The following is a 26,488-nucleotide window of genomic DNA, read 5'->3' as shown; positions in this document are numbered from 1 at the left end:
GGCAATTCTCCTGCCTCAGCCTCCTGAGTAGCTGGGATTACAGGCACACGCCACCATGCCCAGCTAATTTTTTGTAGTCTTAAGTAGAGACGGGGTTTCACCATGTTGACCAGGATGGTCTCGATCTCTTGACCTCGTGATCCACCCGCCTCGGCCTCCCAAAGTGCTGGGATTACAGGCTTGAGCCACCGCGCCCAGCCGGTGAAAGCATTTTTAACAGCAAAATCAGAAAAAGAATCCAGGCATCCTGACCATTAAGTTCTGTGTTCTTACAAAACCTTTACCACTAAGTGAAAAATCAAAATATCATAATAATAAAAACCAGTGATGCTTAATCAATATTTTCATATTTAGCATATAAATGTTTCCAAAGTATATAAAGGAGTTTCTGAAGATTTCAGTACTCCGAGAACACCTACAAAGAGGAGTTAAATACTTACTGAGTTTCTCTAGCTCAAGCCGCAAGCTCTGACACTCTCGGGTTTCATTCACGAGTCTCTCTTGACTGTGGGACAGCCTCTTTTCTATCTCAAAATACTGTTGTTCTGCAGCAGACAAGCAAACAACAAAAAAGAAAATCAAACACAGGTACATACATTGTCAATAGTGGTATTTATTTCTAATAACCTTGATTTTAAAATGTAAGATATAGTATTAGAATTGCACTCCAAGTAAGAGAATGAGTAAAGATAGACTGAGCACTGAAAGAGACTTAGTAGCATTTCCAAATGACTTACATGACCAAAAATAAAAATAAGGCCTAAAAGGGGCTTTACAAATGAATGTCTTCAAGGTAGGTAATACGTCTCATCTATCTTAGTATTTTCCCCAGACATCAGTAAACTACTTAGCATAAAGTATTTATTAAATGGGAAAAAATTGTTTAGACAAAAAAAACTCCTTTGTTTTAAAAGGCTTCTTTTAAAGCAGTCAAGATATTACTTGAAAAAATCAAACTACTAAATTTATGTAAAAGTAAATATGTAAACTTCCCAAGGGAAGGAATTGAATATCATGCTCAGTATAGTATCAGGAACATGTAAGACACTCAATATTTACGGGGCAAGTTAATAAATAGAATGCAATGTACTATACTCAGCTCTGGGATCAGAGAACTAATTTTCAAGGTCAATTCTGCTTGACAGTTACATCTTTTTTTGAAGTAAAAATTTGTTCAGAATTTCCAGTCAACATAGCAAGAACAATATTAACCTTCCCAAGCAAATGGTAAACCAAAACACATTAACAGGAAGTTTGTATTTTACTAATGGTAATTACTATATTCTTCATATTTTTTCAAGGATGTTCAAGCCATTATTGTCAGTAACTTTCACACTTACAGACCTACTTCAGGTAATTCCGAGAAAATTTTAATGTTTTCTGTCAAACTCCAACTTTTTGAGACAAATCAGATATGTTAGACTTATATACTGCATGTTCACTGTGTTTCCAGTCCTCTTATGCACCTAATGTCCATTTTTATAAACATCGAATTCGTTCTGGGGCCACAGGACGACGCACACACTAAGAACAAGTACACAGAGTGGTCAGCTTGGCAAAGGCCTTAGAATGCAGGTGACTAGAAAACAGGGCGGAGTCACTATCAGCTGAAATGCAACGAAACATGTAAGGTTCTCCAGACTCAGAGAGATGGGTTCGCAGGCTCTAGCAAGTCTGCTTCCCGTTTGTTCGACAAAGCTAAGCGTCCCTATAGGAGCCTAGCCTAATTACAAAGAAAACAGTACTAAACTCAAGATTCAGATTTGTTTTAAAAAAGGCTTCTTATCAAACCGTGAGGGGCAGGCAAGCGAAGGCTCAGGATATCCAGAGCCCAGGAAGTGAGGTTAAAAGCGTCGTACCCAGTTCCAACTTGCTAGGGGGAAGATCGGACCCAAGAGCGGGAGTCGAGCCGGGAACCAAGGGCGGAAAGAGCATCTCACTTACCGCTCTCCACCTTAAATTTCTCGTGCCGCCCCTTCAGGCCATCGATCTCGGACTGCTGATCAGCAAGGAACTTTTCAAGTTTGTTCTGGACGGACTTGGGCAGCTTGCTCAGCTCTGTGCGCTCCAGGACTTGCTGCAACACCGCCGCCATGTCGGCGGGGCCACGAGCCCCAGTGGCAGTGGCTGACGGGGTAGAAGCGGAGAAGAAAGGCGGAGACCAGGAGGACCCAGACGCCTGCGCCGCCGCCTCTATCACCTCGCTCGGCGGCTCGCGCGCGCCAGCCCGCCGGAGACTCCCGCGGCGGGACCCTGGGAAATCGAGTCCAGCCTCAGCGGCGGCGGCGCCTCAGCGACAGCACCAGCCCGCCCGCGCCCGAAGTGCGCGCGCAGCCCTCGGAAGCTGCGCACCCTGGGATTCCGAGTTCAGAGGCGGCCTCTGATCCTCTCGCGCACCCAATTTTCCGGCTTCCAGCTCCACCCACTTCAGGCGTTGCAGGCCTCTGGGAAACGTAGTGTTTTTCTCACTCCCCACCGTGAGCCCAATTCCGCACTGCCCTTTCCGTTTCCGCTTATCTCCGCGCTCCCCCGCCCCCCGGCTCTCCTATCTCTGCCGCTCAACCGCTGTCCGCGCGGTGGCGCCACATACGTACTGGTCACCCCACGGTCCTCCCTGAGGAGCTGGTGACCTTACCGTCAAAGCCCCGGGATGCCATGGGTCGTCCTCTTGGGCGGCTTCTAGACACTGAGCCACTAGAGGGCATCGGTCCCGGCAGGGCCGGACGGCAGGCTCCGGGCTACCGCCACGCTCTTAATGGCGCCCAGAAGGGGGCGGGGTGGCGACCGCAGTCGCTTTGGCTGAGGCTCTGCGGTGAAGGGAGGGGGGCGTTGTACGTCATCAGTCTGCGCCACCTGACTCCCGAGACCCTGGCTTTGGAGTGGGAAGTGAGGTGTGGGAAGTAGGTCGCTTTCTGATGAATTAACTGGCAGTGAACTGAGAGCAGAAGGAATCTGGCCGCCAGAGGCTGGTACTTGCACCTGAACCCCCATCTCCGGCGAACAGACAGTCCGACGCATATTGTCTGCCACGAGTGCACATTCTGAAAACAGGTAAGTCAGCCTGAGTGTAATACGTGTGTGTGTGCGCGCGCGCGTGCACTGGAGCACACAGCTCCCTTTTCAAGCGAAAAAGGAAAGGACAGAGTGTTGGAAACGTGGACAGTCACTCCGGCATACACTTCTGACGAACTTACCTTGTGTGAAACGGCGTACCTTTTTGGCGGTGAGGAGGTGATACTTAGTGGTTGAACAGGAATTTAAGGAGCCGGGTTAATTCTTGAGGAGAATTAAACCAGTTGCACTTTGAGTGTAGCCTATGTTTTCGTTGCAGAAACTGTTACCTAACATACTGTTTTTAAGATGGAAAACTGTCATAACTGAAGTTTTTAAACATATTCTTAATTGCTTCAGTTAACAACTTGTACGTTTCCAGATCATAATTCTGTAAATTTAAAGCTCAATCCGTAGATTGTTTCGTGTTTAATTACTCTTCCGAAAGAGTTTATTAAATTATTGATTGTAAATAATGCATTCCCAATGTCGTTCTCTCTGCAGTTCCCGCAGTCGTGGGTCTTCTGTGAATTGGTGATTTAGTTCTTATGTAAAATTTATTCTCTTTTTCTCTAGTTCTTACTTTTGAATCATGCGAGGCTAAGAAATATAAATGGAAGCATTTTATGGTATTTTGTAATAACTAAGAAAAAATAAATCATCAACAGAGCTTAAGATTGATTTTTCCCAAAAAATATTTTTTAGGTAAGCTCCGTAATTAAAGTTGCTGGTATATGGAGTATTATGCTATGTCCTAGGCCCACAATATTATCATACCGATGATCTGTCATTTGGGAAATGTGGATTTTCTGTACTTAGATTCACAGAATCCTAAAATTAGATAGGTTTTCAGATCTGCTAGGATCCAAATTCTTTATTTCATAGATTAGAAAACCAAAGTCCAGGAGGGTTGAGTTGTTTGAGTCACAGTGCTTGGACCACAAAGGCTTTGACTGATATACAACATTTCTAGAAAATTATGACCGTGCAAGGCAAGATACAGTTGTCCCTTGGTATCCATGGGCCATTGGTTCCAGGACCCTCACCCGTCCATCCTCATGGAAATCTGTGGATGCTCTACTTCCTTATATTAAATGGTATAGCGTTTGCATACCTTAAATCATCTCTAAGTTACATACTATACCTAACACAATGTAAATGCTATAGTTGTTATATTGTTTAGGGAATCATGACAAGAAGAAACATCTTTACACTAACAGTACAAATGCAATCATTTTTTTTTTTAAAAATTAAAATCTGTGGTTGGTTGAATACATTGACGTAGAGACCACAGATACAAAAAACTGACTATATACATTTTTAGTATTACCTTTTATAAAGTTTGGTTGACTACATTTAAAAATTTTGAAGAGCACTAAAGAAAAATTTATCAGACATTCTATCAGATTTCATAATTGAATAGATTTTCATCTCATTATTGCATTCAGTTTTTTACACATTAATATGGCTACAAGGTGACACCCTAGAAGAAATAAGGTTAGAAGGTTAAATATCATAACTTTGGAATTACTTCTATTTGTTGCAAGAATTAAAAATTATTAGAGCAGAAGGAAAAGAAGTATAATATGCCGAAGTAGAGGAAAGTGAATACATAGAAATGCATACCTGAAGGCATTACTAAAGGTTAAAAGCCCTTAACTTCATAGAGGCATCAATGATGTTTAGACAAGCATTCCTAGACTTCATCTCTAAAACATGATGTGCAGATCTGATTCACATGTACTGTTGTCAAAAAAGAGCTAGGAAGAAATTAATGTATTTTGAGAGAAAACTGAACAAGCTCTTTGAAACAATAATTAAACAGCATCCAATAGGACATTTCAAACTCAATCCATACTCGGGTTTAGTTTTAAAATGCAAAAATCAGATCTATCTGATACCAGTACATCTGTCAGTCACAAGATGGTTTTGCATATCTCTAGTAGCCTTAGCTTTGTGGTACTGAATAAGATTCACATTTTTACCAAACCCAAATGATGATTATTCCTAAATTGCAGTGTTCAAAATACTGCAACTGTGTTCCTGCTTTGTTTGTTTTACAGTCTCTGTTCGTTTTACAGCTCTTTTGGATATCATCTCTTTTACATTTTCATCCTCACTGCTTATGAGTTCCTTGATTTAATAATTTATTATATTGCCTAACTCTTTTATTCAATATCTTTGGTTGTAAGCTACAGAAATGCAAATCAAAGGAGCATAAGCCAATAGAGAGAATTGAATATACTGATTTCCATCCACAAACCAGAGAGAAAGCAGAATAAGAGCTACCCTTAGTAATGATTTAATTGAGGGACTGGTTTCTATTCCTCATTATGAGTATGGTGTTGAAAAACACGAATTCTGGAGCCAGAGTATCTGAGTTTAAATCCGTCCTTTGCCACTTAACCAGCTTTGTCACTTTGGCAAGTTATTTAATCAACTTCTCTCATTTCATCTCTCATTTCTTCATCTATTAAAGGATGATTATAATAATAGTACCTACTTCCTGGGGTTTTGTGATTTATTAATATTACATGGAAAGTACTTACAATAATGCCTTGTACAAACTAGAAGCTATATAAATGTTTGTTGTTAATTGTATTGCTGTTTATTCGCTTAACTCTCGCGGTAGTATGTGTTGCTCAAGGACAGAGATCATGGTGCTCATCGTTGTGTTATCCCACTCAGCATAGTTTCTAAGCAAATAGTATAGTTCTTTCGTATATGCTTATCAAGTAAATGAATTTGATTCTTTCTGCCTCCCAATGAGCTATTCAGAAATTCATGTTTACTGTTTAAGCAGTGAGAACACTGAGACTTAGCAATAGATTATCAGAGATAATACAACTAAGGAGTAGATCTAAAATAAGAAATCTGGTATGTTGCTTGCTAGTTTAGTATCCCCTCCCTTATCCCAGGAATGAGAAAAAGGTTTGAACTCTCATGTCAGCTCTGGTTGATTGTGGTTGTTTCCTGCTGCACTGTGTCGAGAAGAACTCTGGAACTGCATGTGAACTTTGCAAGATGGAATGCCCTATGTAATAAGCATTTGCTACAAGGCATGTGACAGCATCAGGATAGTACCACTTCTCTTGCTGTCGTACTCCCATGATAAAAACATTGCAAATGATATTTCACCTAAAAATGCTGTATCTTTTTTTTCTTGTAATATAGGAGATTAATTTAGTTCCCCAAAATGGGAAGAACCTACATTGTAGAAGAGACTGTGGGCCAGTATCTTTCAAACATAAATCTCCAAGGAAAGGCTTTTGTCTCTGGCCTTTTAATAGGACAGGTATGTATCTTTTACTCTGCATTTATTACTAAATAATTACTCTGTAATTTATTAAAACAAATTACCTGTTTATTTAAAGTTAAAAGATGCTAGTTAATAACAAACTCAAGGTTGGAGGATGGAAGGAAGGCTTGTAGAAGAAGTAATTTTAAAGTAGATCTTTAAGGAAACATGGAAAAATAGATGGACCTAGCCCGGGTTTGCTCAAGTCAGGACACCTTCCCCTTTGACCATGTAAAAGTAATTTATAAGGTGGAAACTTCAGAATTAGAATGTTTATTGACCAGATTATTTACATTTTGTTATCTTTTCAAAGTGTTTTGTACTCCCTTCTCATCTTTCTAATTTCTGGTTGTCTAATTCTTTACAAAAGGAGCTTTTGAAAGTTTTATTTCCATTCTAGTTTGTCTTGTCTTACCCCAGACTTACAGCAGCAGCGGTCATATTTTTGTTATATGCTATAGTACCCATTTTATTTATTTTTTTTTAATGTTGGATCAATAGGGAGGGAAAGGGATTGGGAAAAATTTGGAATTTAGACAAATTCTATTATCCTCTTAGAGCTAAGTCTTAAAAATCAAGGCAAAATGGAACAGAGATTCAGATGCTTACTTTAAAATGCATAAACAGCCACTGATTTATTACGAGTGAAGGAAGAACCTGTTCATCAGCAGGAGGGACTAGTCAGCAGTACAAAGCAAAAAACAAAAAAGGAACTAAACCTCTTAGTAGGAAAACTTTCTTTCTAGACATCTTAGCCTAATGCCTTAGAATCTTCAAATTGCATAATTAACTTTTCTTATTCTGATTTTATCAATATTCCCAAGCTACTTTATTTTATAATTTGATGCCCCATGTTTTATCTATTTGTAAAGAAAACACTGTCCAGAGGACTCATGTGTTCAGATGCCTTCATGGCATTTTAGTTTCCTACATCATTCTGAATGAACTTAGTTAATGTCAGTCTAGCCATGAAAAGACAGGCTCATTTTCAGAATTTTTATAAATCAGATTTCTTAGTTTGCAAGACAGTTGGCAAATACACACGGTTCAAGCAGGTAGTACCACCCTGTGAGGCCTCTCATGAGATAGCCAGACTGCCTTTCTTGAGAACAGTGTGAATTTCTTTTTGATTCAGGTTACTTAGGATGTAATGTGCTAAACTCTTTCTGTTAGGAGTTTTCTATTAAGTTTTTTTCCTTCTCTTTGTTTAAACTATTTAAGGGAAGAAAAGTCTTAGAGAAAGATATGATCAGTAGAGATAAAAAGTCAAAGAGAAAGACCCTGTTCTAAATTTGTCTTAACTGGATCAAGGTTGTTTCCAAAGCTCAGCAAAAACTGCCATCTTACAAATGAGTGTCTCATAATTTAGGATCTTCCTTCCATCTATCTTTATGCTGCCTTTTCATTCCTTTCAGTATTCTATGTTCTTTTTCTTCCCCTTTCTTCCAGAGTTTATTGCTTTTTCTTCTCCTTCCACTTAAGCTTACCTGTTTCCTGGTCTCTGTCAGTTTCTTTTTCTTTTCCAAATTGTACATTTTATGAAAAAAAGGGGAGTCTTCTTAATCAAGGCCTACCTTTTTTTCCTGTTTATTTGAATGTAACTTCCTGAAAATAACTTGTAGGAATAATTAGTCTTATTTTCTATCCCAAGATGATACTAATGATCAGAGTTTCAGGTCATGTGTGAGGATGATACCACGCTAACTTGTATTATCAGCCTTATTTTCACTCTTTTTTATAGGAAACTTCCACTCTAGTGAACTGAGCTATTAAATGTTCCCTGCATTTATTTTTAGATCTCCCGCCTTTGGTTACTATCTAACTACTGTTACAACTGAAGAACAGACTGGGTGTGGTGGCTCATGCCTGTAATCTCAACACTTTGGGAGGCTGAGGTGGGAGGATTGCTTGAGGCTGGGAGTTTGACACTAGCCTGGGAAACACAGCAAAACCCTGTCTCTACAAAAAGTTAAAAAAAAAAGAAAGAAAAAGAAAAAATTAGCCAGGTGCTGTGGCTGGTTGTTTGAGCCTATAGTCCTAGCCACTTAGGAGACTACTTGGGAGGTTTGCTTGAGCCCAGGAGTTCAAGGTTACAGTGAGCTATGATCTCCAGCCTGGGCATTACACACACACACACACACACACACACACACACACACACACACACAGAGAGAGAGAGAGAGAGAGAGAGAGAGAGAGAGAGAGAGCGCGCAAATAACCCCCTTGAAGAACATAGAATCTGGTATCACTTTGAATTGTGTCCCAAATCCCCTTTGCTATTCTGTGGAAATTTATATGGAAGTTCCCCACTGTCATCATTTCAGTTAAAATAAGATATAAAAGGTCACTTGTTATTTAATTTTACTGATATTTTATGTTTGTTAAACATCCAATCTGTTCGAATAATTTATGAAACAAATATAATTAGAAAACTGAGTAAGCATATTGCTTTTTAGTTAATATAATTCATTCACTCATCCAGTAAGCCATTTTTAGGGACCACTCCGTGATTTACATTTGGGTTGTCCAAATAAATGAGAAGGTGATATTAAATATGTTAAAAGATAAGGCCGGGCACCGTGGCTCACCCCTGTAATCCCAGCACTTTGGGAGGCTGAGGCAAGCAGATCACAAGGTCAGGAGTTCCAAACCAGCCTGGCCAACATGGTGAAACCTTGAACAATGAGAACACATGGACACAGGGAGGGGAGCACCACACACTGGGTTCAGTCGGGGGGAAATAGGGGAGGGACAGTGGAGGGTGGGGAGCTGGGGAGAGATAGCAAGGGGAGAGATGCCAGATGTAGGTGATGGGGAGGAAGGCAGCAAATCACACTGCCACGTGTGTACCTATGCAACAATCTTGCATGTTCTTCACATGTACCCCAAAACCTAAAATGCAATAAAATAAATAAATGGGAAAAAAAAATACAAAAATTAGCTGAGCGTGGTGGCAGGCACCTGTAATCCCAGCTACTTGGGAGGCTGAAGAATCGTTTGAACCTGGAAGGCAGAGGTTGTGGTGAGCCGAGATCACATCACTGCACTCCAGCCTGGGCAACAAGAGCAAAACCTCATCTCAAAAAAAAAGAGAAAAAAGATAAACAACATGTGAGGGAAAGGTTGTAAGGCCATCCTAGAAAAATAGCTTCCCCCCAGTTTCCACTATAATATGGGTATTAATGATTTAATTTGTTCCAAATATTACTCAGTTTGTGTATGTCATAAGAGCTAAGGAATCAGGTATTGCTCTTATCAGAGTGAGGAGTCAGGTATCACCCTAACAAGCTTTTATGTTTCATTTTTGAAGTGTTCTTCACAAAAGGATTATGTGATTCTTGCCACTAGAACGCCACCCAAAGAGGAACAAAGTGAGAACCTCAAACATCCCAAAGCTAAGTTGGATAACTTGGATGAAGAATGGGCCGCAGAACATGCCTACCAGGTTATCTTATTTTTCTTAAGTTTTATTTCAAAAAAGAGCTAGAGTCAAGAAGATTTAGTGACTGAGTAAGAAGAAGAGACATAGGGAGAGAGCAGCTAAAGATGACTGAGATTTTTAGCCTGGGTGTCTAGGAGGATAGTGTTGGCATTACCTGAGGAAGAAACAGATTTGGGATGGGTGAATGGGAATAATGACTAAATTAGTTCACTTACAAGTATTTGTTGAATGAATTATATATCATCTAATAAAGAATGTTAGAATAGGGTAAAAATAGAATTATTTTCTTTTCCAGGGTGGGCGGTGAGGGGAGGGAACTTAGAAGATGAGTTAATAGATGCAGCTAACCATCATGGCACATGTATGCCCATGTGACAAACTTGTGCATTCTGTGCATGTATCCCATTTTGTTTTTTTTTTAAGAAAAGGGATTTTTTTTTTTTTAAGAAATAATTTTTTTCCTTCAAATCAACTTTAAATATTTTAAACTGAGACATGTGTTTCTTTGTATGTAAACATATATACGTGGACAAATCTCTGTGTCTGTGTTTGTAATTATGGGGCAGTATATAGTTAAAAAGAAATCCCACCTGTAATCCCAGCACTTTGGGAGGCCAAGGCGGTTGAATCACCTGAGGTCAGGAGTTTGAGACCAGTCTGGCCTACATGGTGAAACCCTGTCTCTATTAAAAATGCAAAACATTAGCCATATATGGTGGCGGGTGCCTATAATCCCAGCTACTTGGGAGGCTAAGGCAGGCCTGGGTGATAGAGTGAGACTCTGTCTCAAAAAAACAAACAAAAAGAAATTCAAGAAATATTTAATTATTATTGTTTTAGTCCATTTGTGTTACTATTAAGGAATACCTAAGACTGGGTAATTTATAAAGAAAAAAGGCCTGTTTGGCTCATGAGTCTGCTGGGTGTAAGATTGGACATCTGGTGAAAGCCTCAGGCTGCTTCTATTCGTGTCAGAAGGCAAAGTGGAGCTGGTGTATAGAGATCATATGGCCAGAGAGGAAGCAAGGTGGTGTGAGGTGCCAGGCTTTTTTAACAACCAGCTCTCCTGGGAACAAATACAGCAAGAACTCATTCATTGCTGAGGGGATGGAAGCAAACCATTAATGAGGGATCTGCTCCATGACCCAAACACCTTCCATTAGGCCCCTCTTGGGTTCACATTTCAGCATGATGTTTAAGGGGACAAACTTGCAAGCTATAGCAGCTGTCTTCTAAAGAAAATATGAAGTATTGTAAAGTTAAATTCCCAATGGTTTGTAAATAACTTTCTACTCTAATTTTGCTTTTGGTCTCTCATAAAATTATATATGAGACACACACCACACACACACACACACACACACACACACACACACACACACACACATACACACACAGAGAGAGAGAGAGAGAGAGAGAGAGAGTTAATATGAATGAATTTATATGGTTAATTAGCTTAACCTTTAACCTCTAGAAAGAAAAGGTTAATTTTACTTTTTTTTCGCCTTTCTTGCCTTCACCGCCATCTCCTAAGAAATGGTTAATTTTTTACGTTGGTGATTTTGAAAACATATGCAGGCTCCCTGTGGTAAATATGAAAACTTTGTTAGAATTGCATTACTATAGTAAGTAGAATTTATTAAATCAGAAGAAACCACCAGCAGACATAATGCAAGTAGATTAAGGATTAAAGTATGGTATCTAATTTTCTAAGACTCTACTCTGGATTGATTGCTTATACATTAAATAAACAAAAGCTGACTGAAGCACTCTAATTTCTGAGTATAGATGGTAGAAAAATGCCCATGTGGTATTAAGAACTGGCCACAATCGTGTGAAGGGAAATACAGATATGGAGATATCGTGGTAACATGTATCAAAAATCTAAATGTGTGTAACTTCTTAACCTACTTGTCCACCTCAAGGGATTTGTCCTAAACAAATAATCCCATGAATGCAGAAAGATGTACTAGGATTTTTAATCAATATTATTTTAAGGTAAAATTAGATATAACATAAATGCCCAATGCCAGTAAATGGGTTTAAAAATTTGAGGTAGATCTATGCAATAGAAAGTAATGGATTTTCAAGTCAGACTCCCTCTGTTCAAATTTCAGATCTAGTATGCTGCTAAAAATAGGGATACAAAGGTAGAATTACTTGTTTCCTTAAGGAGCTCCCTGACCAATTGGTAGGGTTCACAGATAACTATAACATAAGGCTGTGTGATAGTCCATGGCAGAACTACACCGAAGCCTTGTGAGGTTCAGAGGTCAAAGGATTAGAGAAGGCAGCTTCCTCAAGCTGCCTTTGAAGTATCCAGTAGAGGTGAGACATTTAGCTGCTGGTGAGAGGCTGTTGAAAAAAATATTTTAGTCTTTGATCTCCTGAGAAAGGGGTTTATTTATTTATGTAGCTAAAGGATGTTATTATCAGATAGTTTTATTTATAAAGTAGTTTTAAGGTGAAAAGCTAAGGACACTCTAGGAAGACAGTTTCTCAAACAGAAAGGATTGCATATAATGCCAAATGCTTCTGTTAGCTAATACTTTATTTCTATTTTTAGGTATCCAGAATGCTACCAGGAGGACTTTTAGTTCTTGGAGTATTTATTATTACTACTTTAGAAATTGCAAATGATTTTCAAAATGCCCTGCGTAGAGTAAGTGTGATATTTAAAAAATTCTTAATAAAATTAGAGTTATATGTTATTTTTATTGATTATGAGTATATATAATAATTCTAAGCATATTAAGATCTGTTTTCCATAATTCTTTTTGCTGGGGTTACACTGAAAGAGCTTTTTTCACTCAATTGCTTGGATATCTTAAGTGTAATAAATGTTTATATTTTTAATCAAAACTACGTATTTTAAAATAGTCTTTATTTTAGAGATAATTTCTGACGAGTAGGAAACAAGTTAGAATGCTTTAACCGTTTTTCTTGTGCAATAGCAGTATTCTGCCACACCTTTCACTTAGTACCTAGTGATTGTTACAGGAAATTAATAAGTACTGAAATTCTTTTGTCTTTTCAATTCTCCCAAGATCCTAAGAGTGAAACATAAAGAAACAATCAGATTATTCCTGGACACAGTATCTGTCAGGAATCTCCTGTGTTTTTGGCTTAATTACTGCACCAGAGATTTGGGTAACATAATCTAAAATATGAAGGTCCACAAGCTGTTTTCCCTTAAACCCAACCCTAAGGTAAACTCTGTGTAGCCAGCTATCATCTCTTTTAGCATTCATGATCCACGTAAACTTTTTGAAGCGTATTTCATACCCCGAGAGAGAGGACCTTATAATCTTGAGAAGTATAAAACCCCAAAGTATCCCAGAAAAAAAACGTTTTTTAGGTAAAAAAAAAAAAAAGTGTGCAGCTGAGAACTTCAGATGTTACAGATTTTTTCAGTCTTGTAACCTCTCCTGTCAGAAGTCCCAGTCTCAAGACTTTGATATTTGCACCTAAAGGAGTAAGGGAAGAAAATGGAGATATTTTCCTCCCTATTAAATTGTTTAACCCTTTGCCAATTTTTCCATCTTAAATAAATTTGCCTCTTTCACAATTGTTCATTTCTTTTGGCATTTTGAACTTTAACCTAAACCTATGCATATTTAATATTACTAGCATTGATTGTGCACCCTTTTGTGGCTGGTGCTGACTTGAGCTGGGTGAATGTGGGCCTGGTGCTAGAGATACAGCCAGGTCCACTTTCCTTTTGCTTTTATATCTTTTGTTCCTAAGAAGCATATAGAAATGCTTTATCTCTGAAATTACTGACTTTCAGTTATCTGTTTCCATTGGCTTACATTGGCAAACACTATAAGAATCAGCCTTATAAAACTTGTCAGTGTCACCAATTATTGTGAAGAACTTTATTCATTATATTACATTAATACTGTGTTTCTGGAAGAAATTTCTTTTTGTATTATGAAGAAAGTTGTGCCTCTTCTGATTATTGTTTGTTTTCAGCTTACAGGCCATGTGAATTAGGTTACAGGTTAGATTCATCTCTGCATATTATTATTAGAAAGCTTAGAGCCAAATATATTACCACTCCTTATATGCATTTTTATACGCATTTTTACAGTTCTCATTTCTGACACAAATTTATGTCACTATTCTACTTTTTTAACTTTTAATGTATGTTATTACTATATTTTGTCTGTCTTTGTATATTGCCTTAAGTCTTTTGTGATATTTAAATAATAAATGCTAAATGAGTGAGATGCTCAATTTCTTTCATTAAAATCACTGGTCATTTCTCACTTTAATTAAAATAAAGTCTCTATTCTATAGTTTATGTAAAGTCTACTTGCTCCAAATTAATTTTTCATGTACAGTTAGTCAATAATGACAGTGAATTACATTTTTCTATTTAAACCCAATTTTTTATAAATTCCTAAAAAAGGGAATTCAAAAAGGTTAATAATTAGTTCCAGTCTTTAATTTGAAGAAAAGAAAAATTGGTGGTGGCACACGCCTGTAGTCCCAGCTGTGAAATTTTAAAGCTAGATGAGAGTAGGGGACATTAAAATTACCTATTTTAACACTCACCTTTTTTTCATTTTGTATTCAATTGATATGTGTTTTTCTCTTTTTCAGCTAATGTTTGCTGTGGGAAAGTCTATAAATAGAAAGAGACTGTGGAATTTCACAGAGGAGGAGGTCTCAGAACGAGTGACACTTCACATTTGTGCTTCTACAAAAAAGTATCTTTTATTCAGTTGTTTATGGTTTAAAAGTACAAAGTACCAAAATAGTGTTCCTGCAAGGTTTTTTCACTATTTATTTAAATCATCATCTAAAAAATAGTCATAGTTTTGTAAAATTTTTCTGTAAATAACATGGAACTAGGGCTACCAATAATAATAATAGCAATAACGGTTGTTAATCCTGTCCCAGGGTCAGGTCATAAAAAGTTTGAGATCTGAAATATTAAAGGCTCAGGATTCTGAATTTTTTTTTACCAGCTATCTGCACCTGTACATCCAAGCACAGTAGGTTCCCTAGAGAGATCAATGCCTAACTGATGGCTTAGGTAAAGTAATGTTTTAATTATGGTAAAGTTTTCACCTTCAATTTCTATAGATAACGATGTACAATTCAAAGCACAGGTCACAGAGCTGGATGGTGTAGGACATCCAAGAAATTCTTATGTCCTTGGCCAAGATGAAATGACATTAAAAGCCAGTTACAGGGCCTCCATACCTTCTCTTGTCTCACTTTGCCAGGGCAAGGGTACTTCCCAAGCAAGGATCAGTGTCACCAAAGGAATGACACAATCCATGGACTTCCAAAGACAGAATTTTAAAAGTAACCATTCCAGCAGAAGCAGGGTGCCCCCCTCCCCACCCCACATCTTTGGTATTTAACCACAAAGTTTCATATACAAGCTCTTTAATCCAATAAATAGTCTCAGGCTTGACCTCATATAAAACAGTGTTACTTTTTGTTATGGAGAGAGTGTATTTGAGCAGAATTTTTCAAATGCTTTCATTCTATTCATTGCAATTAGCAGGATTTCTGAAAGGTAGGAAGTGATTTTCAAGCATTGCAAGTACTATAGTGACAGCAATTTATATGTATGAGTGTATGTATACACATATATATATATGCATATATATGCCTATCTTTATATGAAGTGTTAGGATTTTGTAAGAACTTTTGGATGCATGCATTTTTTAGTTTATTTTTTGATGGTTTATATTCTTTTAGTTATCAATAATGCCTTTTTTGGTTATTTCATCCTTAATTAGTAAAGAATATTTTGTCGAAGTTATGATATCCATGATCCAAAGGTAAGAAATTTACTCTTTAAAGATTTTTCTGTGTCACAAAGTATTTTCAATCAAAATTCAGCTTTATATTTAGTTTTAATAATTTCCATTGCCATCACTTCCTATTGATGTGTATAACCAAGTGTAATTTTTGTAGTTTGAAGTATGATTAATTGTAGAGGTAAGGACAACTTTTTTGTGTGTGACAGGGTCTCACTGTGTTGCCCAGGCTAGAGTGTAGTGATGTGGTCATGGCTCACTGCAGCTTCCACTTCTTGGGCTCGAGGGATCCTCCCACCTCAGCCTCCTGAGCAGCTGAGACTACAGATGTGCACCCCTGCACCCAGCTAATTATTTTTATTTTGTTTTTGGTAGAAACAGGATTTCACCATTTTACTCATGCTTGTCTTTAACTTCTGGGCTTAAGTGATCTGCCTGCCTTGGCCTCCCAAAGTGCTGGGATTACAGGCCTGAGCCACTGTGCCCAGCCAATTTTTAAAAAAGTGGTTAAAATATCTTTGTTAATCCCCTCCTACCTTGTTTGTGTGTTTAGTTTTATATTTGAGAGGCTGGTAGTAGAAGTGACTGAAGATTTTTGGTAGCTGCAATGCCTACTAAACAAGCTACATGTATTCAGCAAAACCCAGAGTAGCATTTTGCTAATGCTTCTAAAAGCTTTGTGAAAAAGTAACTTCGCAGTGTCATTAGCAAGGATGGGACAGAAAGAAGAATGCCTGTCACCTAGGAGTTGCTCAGTGATTATTTGCGTCACATCAGAATCTTCAGTATTGATATTGTTGAAGCTGGAGGATCAAAAGACCTATCAGAATTCTAAATATGGACATTTCTGGTTCTTTTTCTGCCTACCATTGTGAGGAGAAGTGTTACCAAGGATGTATTTAAGAGTACTGAACTTAACACATGCTTTATTTTGTATTTAGTTCAACCTATAATCTTTTGATTAAGGGTTTAGCCATATATGTTAGATACCCACTTGTATGAGCTACTTAGGTCGTATACTTAATGATGTTTTGTAGATCCATGTATTTTACCTAGACCACGTCATAGCTATTTTTCTCCATTCTCCACTGCTAGAGTTCAGCAAGACCGGCAGATTGGAAGTATCAAAATGGATTGTCATCCTCATGGCTTTCTTTAGAGTGTACAGTTCACATTAATATTCACATCCCACTTTCTGCTACTTCTGTCAGCTATAGTCTGGAGAAAAATACAAAGGTATCAGGGTAAAATGAATTTTCTTCAGTGATTGCTAGTGAACAATCTGCTTTTATTCTGCTTTCATGTGTCATTCATTTTACAGTCTTCACAAATTACATTCTAATAATGTTGTTATACGAGTAAGTAACTTATTACTCCAGCCAACTTAGAAATCGTTAGAAGTGGAACAATGTCATAATGCTATTGTATTTAGTTTAATACCTAAATTTAGTTATTATGGTTTGAAATATGATTAATTTTATTACAGGTAAGGAAAGCTTTCTTGTGTGTAGCAGAGTCTCATTCTGTTGCCCAGGGTAGAGTGCTTTAGTTCATTAATAAATAAAGTAAATTTAGTTATTAAACTAAATACACTAGTATTTATTATGTGCCTATTAAATATTACTATGTGCCTATTTTGTCATTAAACTAAATACACTGGTATTCATTGTGTGCCTATTAAGGCACATAATAAATATTCATTAATTAACATACATAAAATGTAATTAATGTGAGAAGCTATACTGTTTGGACGTTTAGCTTTCTCTTGGTACTCACTTTTTTTGTCTTCCTTTTTCCAGTTCTTTTTGGTATTTCTATACAATTTTTAAATTTTTATTTTATTTTTCTTCATTTTTCACATCGAAGATGTGAAATGGAGCTTTTTAAAAATTATTTGTACTTTTATATTATTTGAGGCTTTTTTCTCACTTTTTTTTTTTTTTTTTTTTTTTTTTTTAAGGAAATGGGCGTTAAATTTTATTTGACTGGTCATGTACTTAAACTCCTAAGTCTGTGGCATAAATGTTATTCTGGGATAAAGATCAGAAAAATACTATGTTATTAAATATCATAAGGTACCAAGAATTGGGGGGTATACTTTTTTTTTTTAATTTGTGAAACTAGATTTAAATGCTGCCTTAATGAGACTTAGGGATTTTAATATTTCAGTTTGTTAGGTGGAAAAAAGTAGAGTCTAGGAAGTTTAATTGAGATGACATTATATCTGAAAGATTTCCATGTTGTCTTTCTGTTAAGAATGGACTTACACGCTGGGCCAAGCAAATAGAAAATGGTGTTTATTTGATTAATGGACAAGTTAAAGATGAAGATTGTGACCTATTAGAAGGACAGGTGAGTTAAGAGAAAATCATCTTATGAAATTGTTAATAAAAGATGATTAATCTTTAGTCCTTGCCTATAAGAAAACTGATTTCATCTACTCATTTCTAATTTCTTTTAAAGTAAAGGGCAAATGTTTTTCTTAGAAAAACAACCCTATTAAAAAGTAGACAGGGGACATGAATAGACACTCTTCAAAAGAAGATATGCATGCAGCCAAGAATCATATGAAAAAAAGCTCAGCATTACTGATCATTAGATAAATGCAAATGAAAACCACAGTGAGATACTATCTCATACCAGTCAGATTGGCTGTTACTAAAAAGTCAAAAAATAACAGATGCTGGCAAGGCTACAGGGAAAAAGGAATGCTTACACACTGTTGGTGGGAGTGTAAATAAGTTCAGCTGTTGTGAAAGGCAGTGAATCCTCAAAGACCTAAAAACAGATACCATTTGACCCAGCAGCCCCATTCTTGGGTATATACCCAAAGGAATATAAATTGTTTTATTGTGAAGACATATGCATGCATAATGTTCATTGTGGCGCTGTTCACAATAACAAAGACATGGAATCAGCCTAAATGCCCATCAATGATAGACTGGATAATGAAAATGTGGTACATATACACCATGGAATACTATGCAGCCATGAAAAAGAATGAGATTATGTCCTTTGCAGGTACATGGATGGAGCTGGAGGCCGTTATCCTTAGAAAACTAGTTCAGGGGCCAACCATGGTAGCTTACACCTGTAATCCCAGCACTTTGAGGGACTAAGGTGTGCGGATCACTTGAAGTCAGGAGTTCGAGACCAGCCTGGTCAACATGGTGAAACCCTGTCTCTACTAAAAATACAAAAGCTGGATTTGGTGGCAGTTGCCTGTAATCGCAGCTACTCAGAGGCTGAGCCAGAAGAATCGCTTGAACCTAGGAGGTAGAGGTTGCATGAGCCAAGATCGTGCCACTACACTCCAGCCTTGGGCAACAGAGTGAGACTCCATCTCAAAAAAAGAAAGAAAAGAAAAGAAAACTAACACAGGAACAGAAAACTAAATACCGTACATTTTGACTTGTAAGTGAGAGCTAAATGATGAAAACACATGGACACATAGAGGGGACAACACACACTGGAGCCTATTGGAAGGTAGTGGGTAGGAGAGGGAGAGGATCAGGAAAAATAACTAATGGGTACTAGGTTTAATACCTGGGTAATGAAATAATCTGTACATCAGACCCCCATGACACAAGCTCACCTATGTAACAAACCTGCACATGTACTCATGAACTTAAAAGTTAAAAAATTAAGTCCAAGAAAAAAAAATGACAATCGGAATCCTGAAACTTTACGGGAGTGTCATCTGATTTCCATCTAATTTTCAAATTGCAAACTGCTCACTTGCAACCAAAGGCCACATGTCATTCTGCCCTGATGGCAGTTCAAAAACTATGGCCATTTTATAAGAGAGGTCTATAGAGGCTTCTAAAATAGCTTTGAACTGAAGGAAGAAGAAGTTTTGTGATCTCTCCCTTATTAGATCAGGGATAAGCAAACTTTATGTGAAGAGAAAAATACTACATATTTAGATTTCACAGGCTGTATTTTTATCTCTACTGTGTAGCATGAAAGAAGCTACGGGAGATACCTAAGTGAATGATCCTGGTTGCAGACCAGTAAATCTTTATTTACAGGGACAGATGGCAGTGCAGATACTTGCCCACAGGCAATGGTTTGCCAGTGGTTGCTTTAGAGGAATAAAAGTACAGAATTAATTGTTTTAAAGAGTGCACATTGATACAGAATACATAAAGTAATATCTATATAAAAAACTAAATTAAAATAATTAAAAGACTTATTTTTTTCTAAGTTACTTAGTGTATATGCAATAGTTTCTAAGTTGTGTTTTATGTTCCATAGTCTTAACAATTTGACTTTTTAACTTTTGTGTTTTTTCAGAAAAAATCTTCCAGAGGAAATACTCAAGCAACTGGTCATTCTTTTGATGTCAGAGTGCTAACACAGTTGGTAAATATTTTATAATATCACTTATTTAAAATAATTATTAAAATGACTGTAATGAAACTGTTTCTGTTTTTATGTTTCTCATTAGAGAATAAAAGAATTTTATTTTTATTTTATTCTTACACTGTAAGAATTTTATTCTGTAAGAGATTGTATAACATATCTAGATATAGGAAGGTTATTCCCAAGAAATGTCATTTTAATAAAATTTGTTTGGGTTTTTTGCCTCAAGTACATTAAAATTTTAACATCAAGTAAATAGTTTAAAAAAAACATGTACATATACATACATACATGTATATGTGTGCATGTTTGTAAATATTTTGGGTTGTAGCTGTTAAAGTTGCAATTTTAACAAATTGAAAGTAAAAGGTGTGTGCACAGGGGTGCAAAGAGTTGTCGGATGCTTAATTTGAGTAGATTTATTAGATTTATACCTCCTAATTTGATAAAAATCACCAAGTATTAGCAAGTTTTATATTTCTGTATGGTTGCTTTATTTTACACATCTTTTCAAAAATTTAAAAGTTGAACTGAATAGAATAGAATTAAAAGCAGTTTGGCATTTGAGGATATTTTAGTTTCTTCTTTTTTTGTGTTTAACAATAGAGTGTTAGTATATTGCAGCCAGGCACAGTGGCTCACGCCCGTAATCCCAGCACTTTGGGAGGCTGAAGTAGGTGGATCACGAGGTCAATATGATTGATACCATCCTGGCCAACATGGTGAAACCCCATCTCTACTAAAACTACAAAAAATTAGCTGGGCATGGTGGCGCACACCTGCAGTCCTACCCATTCGGGAAGCTGAGGCAGAGGAATCACTTGAACCTGGGACATGCAGGTTGCAGTGAGCTGAGATCACGCCACTGTACTCCAGCCTGGCAACAGAGCAAGACTCCGTCTCAAAAAAAAAAAAAAAAATAGAGCATTAGTAAATTGTTATTGGACTATACCACTCAATGTGAGTTCTCAGATTTTTTAATACCTTAGAGGTATTTTAGTCTGATTTTCTACTTGTCTTGATTTTAGAAGTGTCCTTTGTTTTAAGGCTGGCTATTCCGCTGCTTACATGCTCTTCATTAGTTAGGCTTACTTCTTGGTTTATTAAACAATTTAGTTAAGATTATTTTATTAATAGTATAAAATTGTAGTTGGGAGATATATATATAGAGTGTGGGAATATGGAGAGATGAATGGAAGATAATATCATGAGATAATTTGTTGTAGTAATATTATATAGCCTAATATATTTTTGTCAGCCATTCACTGATCACCTAACTGGAAATTTTGAAGTGACTAATATATAAGAAATAGTACTTACTGCCACTTTTCTTCCAGTTAAGTCTTATTGATTTTTTATTTGTCATGTTAAGCTTATCTTTTATTTTCCATACAGTCCTGCTGTCATTAGCCTTACTACAGTGTTACTTTACCTAAATTAGCACAATTCACTGTTAACTGGTCTCTCTTCATCTATGCATTCTTGTCCAAAGTGATTGGTTCTCTAAAACCTTCTGGCTTTGTTGGTATGTCTTTTGAAATACTTTCCATTTATCTATTCTATCCTGTTTATACATTTAGCTTATCATTTCTGAATCATAGTTTACATTCATTCACTTACTAATTTTTTTCAAGAGGTGTTTATTGAGTTTGTCCAATGGCCAGACACTGATTATGCTATTCTCTTTGCTCAGAGTTTCTTAATTGTTCTGTACTGTCTAGTTACAGAACTCCAACTCAGGGTTCTCTATACCCCCAGCATACCTTTTTGTTCTTACTTTCTAGATGTATTATTGCTGTGCCTTTAAAACTCTGTCTTCCTGAACATGTTTCATGTCATTGCTCTTTTCCGTGTCACCCAAACTGTCGAAATCCTATCTGTACATTAAGACCTAGCCCAAATGCCACTACTTGTGTAAGATTTCATTTGGTTACCACAGAAATGGGAATCTTCTCTTTTTCAAATACCTTGTCAGCATTGTAGAAGTTCCTTCACCTGTGAACCAGTTAGGTTCCTAAAGGCTGTTTGTCAGCCAGATTATTCCTAAGTCCAGGTAACCAAAAGAGTTTACATTTGTAGATCCCAAATTGTTTACATTTCTACCAAAAAGGAATGAGTCAGACTTTATATTCTTTAAAACTTTTCCTGACTGAGCATGGTGTAATCCCAGCACTTTGGGAGGCCCAGGCAGGCTGATCGCTTGAGCCCAGGAGTTCAAGATGAGTCTGAGCAACAAATGAAACCCTGTCTCTACAAAAATTAGCTGGATGTGATGGTGTGCACCTGTAGTCCCAGCTACTCAGGAGACAAGGGTGGGAGGATCAGTTGAGCCTGGAAGGTCAAAGCTGTAGTGAGCCGTGATAGCACCACTGCACTCTAGCCTGGACGACCGAATGAGACCCTGCCTCAAACAAAACAAAACAAAACCAACCAACCAACCAACCAAAAAAACCTTCTTTTCTTTGATATGTGTGTGTATAGTCTTTAATAGTCTAGTCTATTTTGGAAAACAGTGCCCTAATATATAGAGATATATGTAAATACACACCCATATTTACATGTAATAATATATAGATGCATTATATGTTAAAAAACATAAAGTACACGTCAAATATGTAAAATAGGGCATTCTTTTTAAAAATAGAGTAGTTTTGTCTACAATAAAAATTTATGGGGTACATAGGGGAAGCCTGTTACTCCTCTTCCAACCGTACCATATTGATATATCGATGAACTCTACATGCATCAAATTGAAGCTTATTCCAGATATCGTATCAGCATCGTCACACTGCTGCTTGATTTGATGATAGCCATTTTTTGAATGGACTCAGGACTTCTGGAGTTGTGTGGTCTGTGATAAATTTTTTGTCAACAAGTCCTTGACCATGTTGTTGTTTAACAACACCTAGAAGATTTAGGTCTGACCTAATTACATTACCTTAGACATTGACTGAATTACACTAGACATCAAATAATGCTCTTTCAGTAGCTACATATTCAAATATTCTACTCTTCCTTCATTATTTTTCTGCATTTATTCCTGATTGCATAAGCACATGGGCCCAACACACTTTTCACAAGTTGTGTGATTTGATTTTTGTTCTTCAGAATTGACTTTGTTGTTGAATGACTTATACTCTGTGTTCTTAGAACATAAATTACTTCCTTACCATGTCCATTTTTTGTTTTTTTTTTTAAATCATGATTTTTATTTCCATTGTGATTATAGGCCTCTATTACAGATTGAGTGTGCCTTATTTGAAGTGCTTAGGACCAGAAGTGTTTTGGGTTTGGGATTTTTTAGCTTTTGTAATATTTGCAGAGTACATTCTGGTTGAGCATCTCTAATCCAAAAATCTAAAATCTTGTACACTCTAATTAGTATTCCTTTGGGCATCACATTGGTGTTCAGTAAGTTTGGAATCTTGGAGTATTCAGGATTTTCAGATTAGGGATGCTCAACCTGTGTAATACTTTAAATATTTTGATATTTTCCTTGTTTTGGCACTTATTAAGATGATGAGGTTGAAAATGAATGTTAAACACCTGAAAACCAAACAAGCAGGCTGACATTCCTTAGACTAAAGAGGAACTGTGTCTAGGGACTGTGAGATGAAAGTGACTGCTCACGACCACTGATGTCACTTTCTGATAGGGGCACAGTTCTCTTGTTTCAGATTTGCTCTGGAGCATACCATTAATTTTAGTCTGAAAGTTTTTGGTTGAAAGTGTGTGAATATATATGTCTGTGCATTGCTTGTAGCTTTACCATAGTTATCACGTCTCACTTTGTATTGTTATTTTTGTAGTTAATTTGCATTGCACACCTTACATCTGCTATATCATGTCTTCTTTATACATCTTTTAATCATTGCAGTACTGATGTGAGTAATTTGCACATAATATATTTTTAGGAATATATTGAGTGAATATTGAACCATTTTAGATGGTTATGTTAGAAAAATTTAGATGTAGCTGTGTTTAATTTCCATATACGTTCAAAATACCTGGAAAATAATATATAACGTGTAAAAACAAATATGAACGCCTTTAATTTATGGAGAATAATTTTAAATGTTTGGCTCAGTCAAAACTTTCTTCTCTCTTCATATAACTGCTAATACAATGTTTAAACATTTCCTGTAGTTAATCATTGTTGGTTATTAGAACTTAAACAGATTTTGTCTTTCAGCTCCTGAATTCAGACCACAGATCCACAGCCACCGTCCAGATATGTAGCGGTTCTGTAAACCTTAAGGGTGCTGTGAAATGCCGAGCTTATATCCACAACAGTAAACCCAAAGTTAAAGAGGCTGTGCAGGTACAAAAAGGAATAACTAGTATATGAAACTGTGTTGACTATTAAAGAAAACTAAAATTTTACCTTTTTTCAATCGTATATTTTGTAATTATTAATTAAATTTTAACTGATAACGGCCTAATCTATTGTGTAGTCCAAATGTACCATGTAATTGGTGTCAAGATTTTCATATGTTGAGTATCTATTTTGTGCCTTTTTAAAAATGATGACTGTACAAGTTTAGTAAGTGTTCTACAGTTGTTCATATTAGTATCTAATTTGGAACACTGGAATTATTTTTTTAGATGCGAAATTTTATTTATTTGGTTTTAATTATTTAGATATGGTCTAGGCAAATTTGTCATTAAACTATAAATTTAACAAGTGTGCTAAATAAGTGGAAATAAAAAATTGAATGCTCTATCAGTTATTTAGTGGGCACGATTATACTGGAAAGCAAATTATGTTTTTTTTTAGGTAAAAAATGTAGATATAAAGTATTTTACTTCTTACTGTGTTTTTGTGTGTTTTTCCCTATAGGCAGTAAAGAGGGATATAATGAACACAGTTGCTGATCGTTGTGAAATACTGTTTGAGGATCTCCTTTTGAATGAAATTCCAGAAAAAAAAGTTATGAGTATAAAATAAGTACTTTTTTTGCATATCTTCAGCTGATATCAAGATATAGCAGATATGTCATCTTTATAGCTACCTATGTTTTCAAACAGTGTATCATCTTTTATTATTGACTGAAAATTTTTCAGTTGCTACTCAGAAATTTTTTTTTTTTTTTTTTTTTTTTTTTGAGACAGGGTCTTGCTCTGTTGCCCAGGCAAGAGTGCAGTGGTGCAATCATGGCTCACTACAGCCTCAGCCTCTTGGGCTCAAGCAGTCCTCCTACCTCTGCCTCCCTAGTAGGTGGACCTGCAGATGCATGCCATGATGCCTGGCTAAGTTTTTGTATTTTTTTTTAAGAGACAGGGTTTTGCCATGTTGCCCAGGCTGGTCTCAAACTCCTGAACTCAAGTGATCCACCATCTTTGGCTTCCCAAAGCCAGGGTGTGAACCACAATGCTCAGCTCTAGAAAAATGTTTTTGAACACTTTGTAATAGCAAATTTGTCAACACTTAACAATTTCAGGGAGGATTTTTTAAAAAATTAATTTCCAGTGAACTTCTGCCAGAATGAGTAAACCTTGTTGACATTTTAAAGTTAATATTTTTTCTTAACATCTATGAGTATTTTAAATAATTTAGCCATAATCAAAATATTGTTAGCGTTAAGTACTATATAGTAGATCCTTTAGTAGGTACTATTTATATAAACTGCACTAGTTGATAATGCTTCTCAGCTGTTACTCTAACAGACTTCATTAGGTTTAAAAAAGGCTGAGTTACAGTACCTTACCCTTTAATAACAATAGCATCTTTTGGGAAACAACTTATACTATCGCAGTAATTTGTATAAAAATTTTTTTTAATCAAAAAGCAAATTAAAATATTGAGTTCACTTTTTAAAGCTACGTCATCATCTCCCATTCTACTTACTGCGACATGACTGGATTTGCAATTCACGTTTAGATATGTACATAATTGAAACGTTGATGTTAGCTTGTTTTCCCCTGAAACAGTCTTGCTGTTGTCGCCTGGGCTGGAGTGCAATGGTGTGATCTCGCCTCACTGCAACCTCCGCCTTCCGGGTTGCAGCAATTCTCTTGCCTCAGCTTCCTGAGTAGTGGAGATTACCAGCGTCTGCCACTATTCCTGGTTAATTTTTATATTTTTAGTTAAGATGGGGGTTTCACCATGTTGTCCAGGCTGGTCTCAAACTCCTGACCTCAGGTGACCCACCTGCCTCAGCCTCCCAAACTGCTGGGATTACAGGTGTGAGCCACCACACCCGACCCATATTAGCTTTTGAAGAGAATATTTTTATGTTCATAGGAAAAAAAGCATAGCTTCTCTATATAACCAACTTCTTTTAGTACTACTGATAGCTGGCATATTGGGTTGGATGGATTAATTGCAATCTTTTTTATATTCCCAGTATTCTAGACTCTATGATTGCCAGATTTAACATTTATCCTTCCCTTAATTCACAACCCTGGAAGAGTTCCATTTACTATTAATTTATAATTTTACTAGAACATGAATTTGAATCTTATTTGCAGCAATTGGATTGAGAGTTTTTGGGAGAGCTATATATAGGACCTGTTCACATGGTCTGTCAGCCTAGCAGCCCCATCTCA

General features: G+C 36.7%; 2 protein-coding genes across 5 annotated transcripts in view; one reads left to right on the top strand and one right to left on the bottom strand.

Moving 5' to 3' along the window:
• The window catches only part of TPR (translocated promoter region, nuclear basket protein), a 62,067-nt gene extending 59,245 nt beyond the window's left edge, over positions 1-2,822 (bottom strand). For both annotated transcript variants that reach the window (XM_032291623.1, XM_032291624.1), the window contains exons 1-3: positions 2,636-2,822; positions 1,945-2,253; positions 441-545 (exon numbers count right to left, since the gene is read on the bottom strand). In XM_032291623.1, the coding sequence (XP_032147514.1) occupies positions 441-545; positions 1,945-2,253; positions 2,636-2,705 (484 nt within the window). In that variant the 5' untranslated portion in view covers positions 2,706-2,822. The remainder of the gene's footprint in view (positions 1-440; positions 546-1,944; positions 2,254-2,635) is intronic.
• Positions 2,823-2,907: 85 nt separating this feature from the next.
• ODR4 (odr-4 GPCR localization factor homolog) overlaps positions 2,908-26,488 on the top strand; it is a 43,090-nt gene continuing 19,509 nt past the window's right edge. For 2 of the 3 annotated variants that reach the window (XR_004272885.1, XM_032291627.1), the window contains exons 1-11: positions 2,908-3,051; positions 6,226-6,346; positions 9,660-9,794; positions 12,358-12,453; positions 14,400-14,506; positions 15,559-15,595; positions 16,670-16,810; positions 17,831-17,926; positions 19,871-19,939; positions 24,132-24,260; positions 24,780-24,870. Coding sequence is in view for 2 of the 3 variants with exons in the window: in XM_032291627.1 (XP_032147518.1) it covers positions 6,248-6,346; positions 9,660-9,794; positions 12,358-12,453; positions 14,400-14,506; positions 15,559-15,595; positions 16,670-16,810; positions 17,831-17,926; positions 19,871-19,939; positions 24,132-24,260; positions 24,780-24,870 (1,000 nt within the window). In the remaining variant the exon portion in view is untranslated. Of the gene's footprint in view, positions 3,052-6,225; positions 6,347-9,659; positions 9,795-12,357; positions 12,454-14,399; positions 14,507-15,558; positions 15,596-16,669; positions 16,811-17,830; positions 17,927-19,870; positions 19,940-24,131; positions 24,261-24,779; positions 24,871-26,488 lie in introns of those variants that run through there. The other variant, XM_032291628.1, reaches the window with a different exon arrangement.

Source organism: Sapajus apella, unplaced genomic scaffold, assembly GCF_009761245.1.
Source record: "Sapajus apella isolate SASKATOON/1434 unplaced genomic scaffold, GSC_monkey_1.0 scaffold25, whole genome shotgun sequence".
NCBI lineage: Eukaryota > Metazoa > Chordata > Mammalia > Primates > Cebidae > Sapajus > Sapajus apella.
This window is presented reverse-complemented; position numbering and strand designations above follow the sequence as displayed.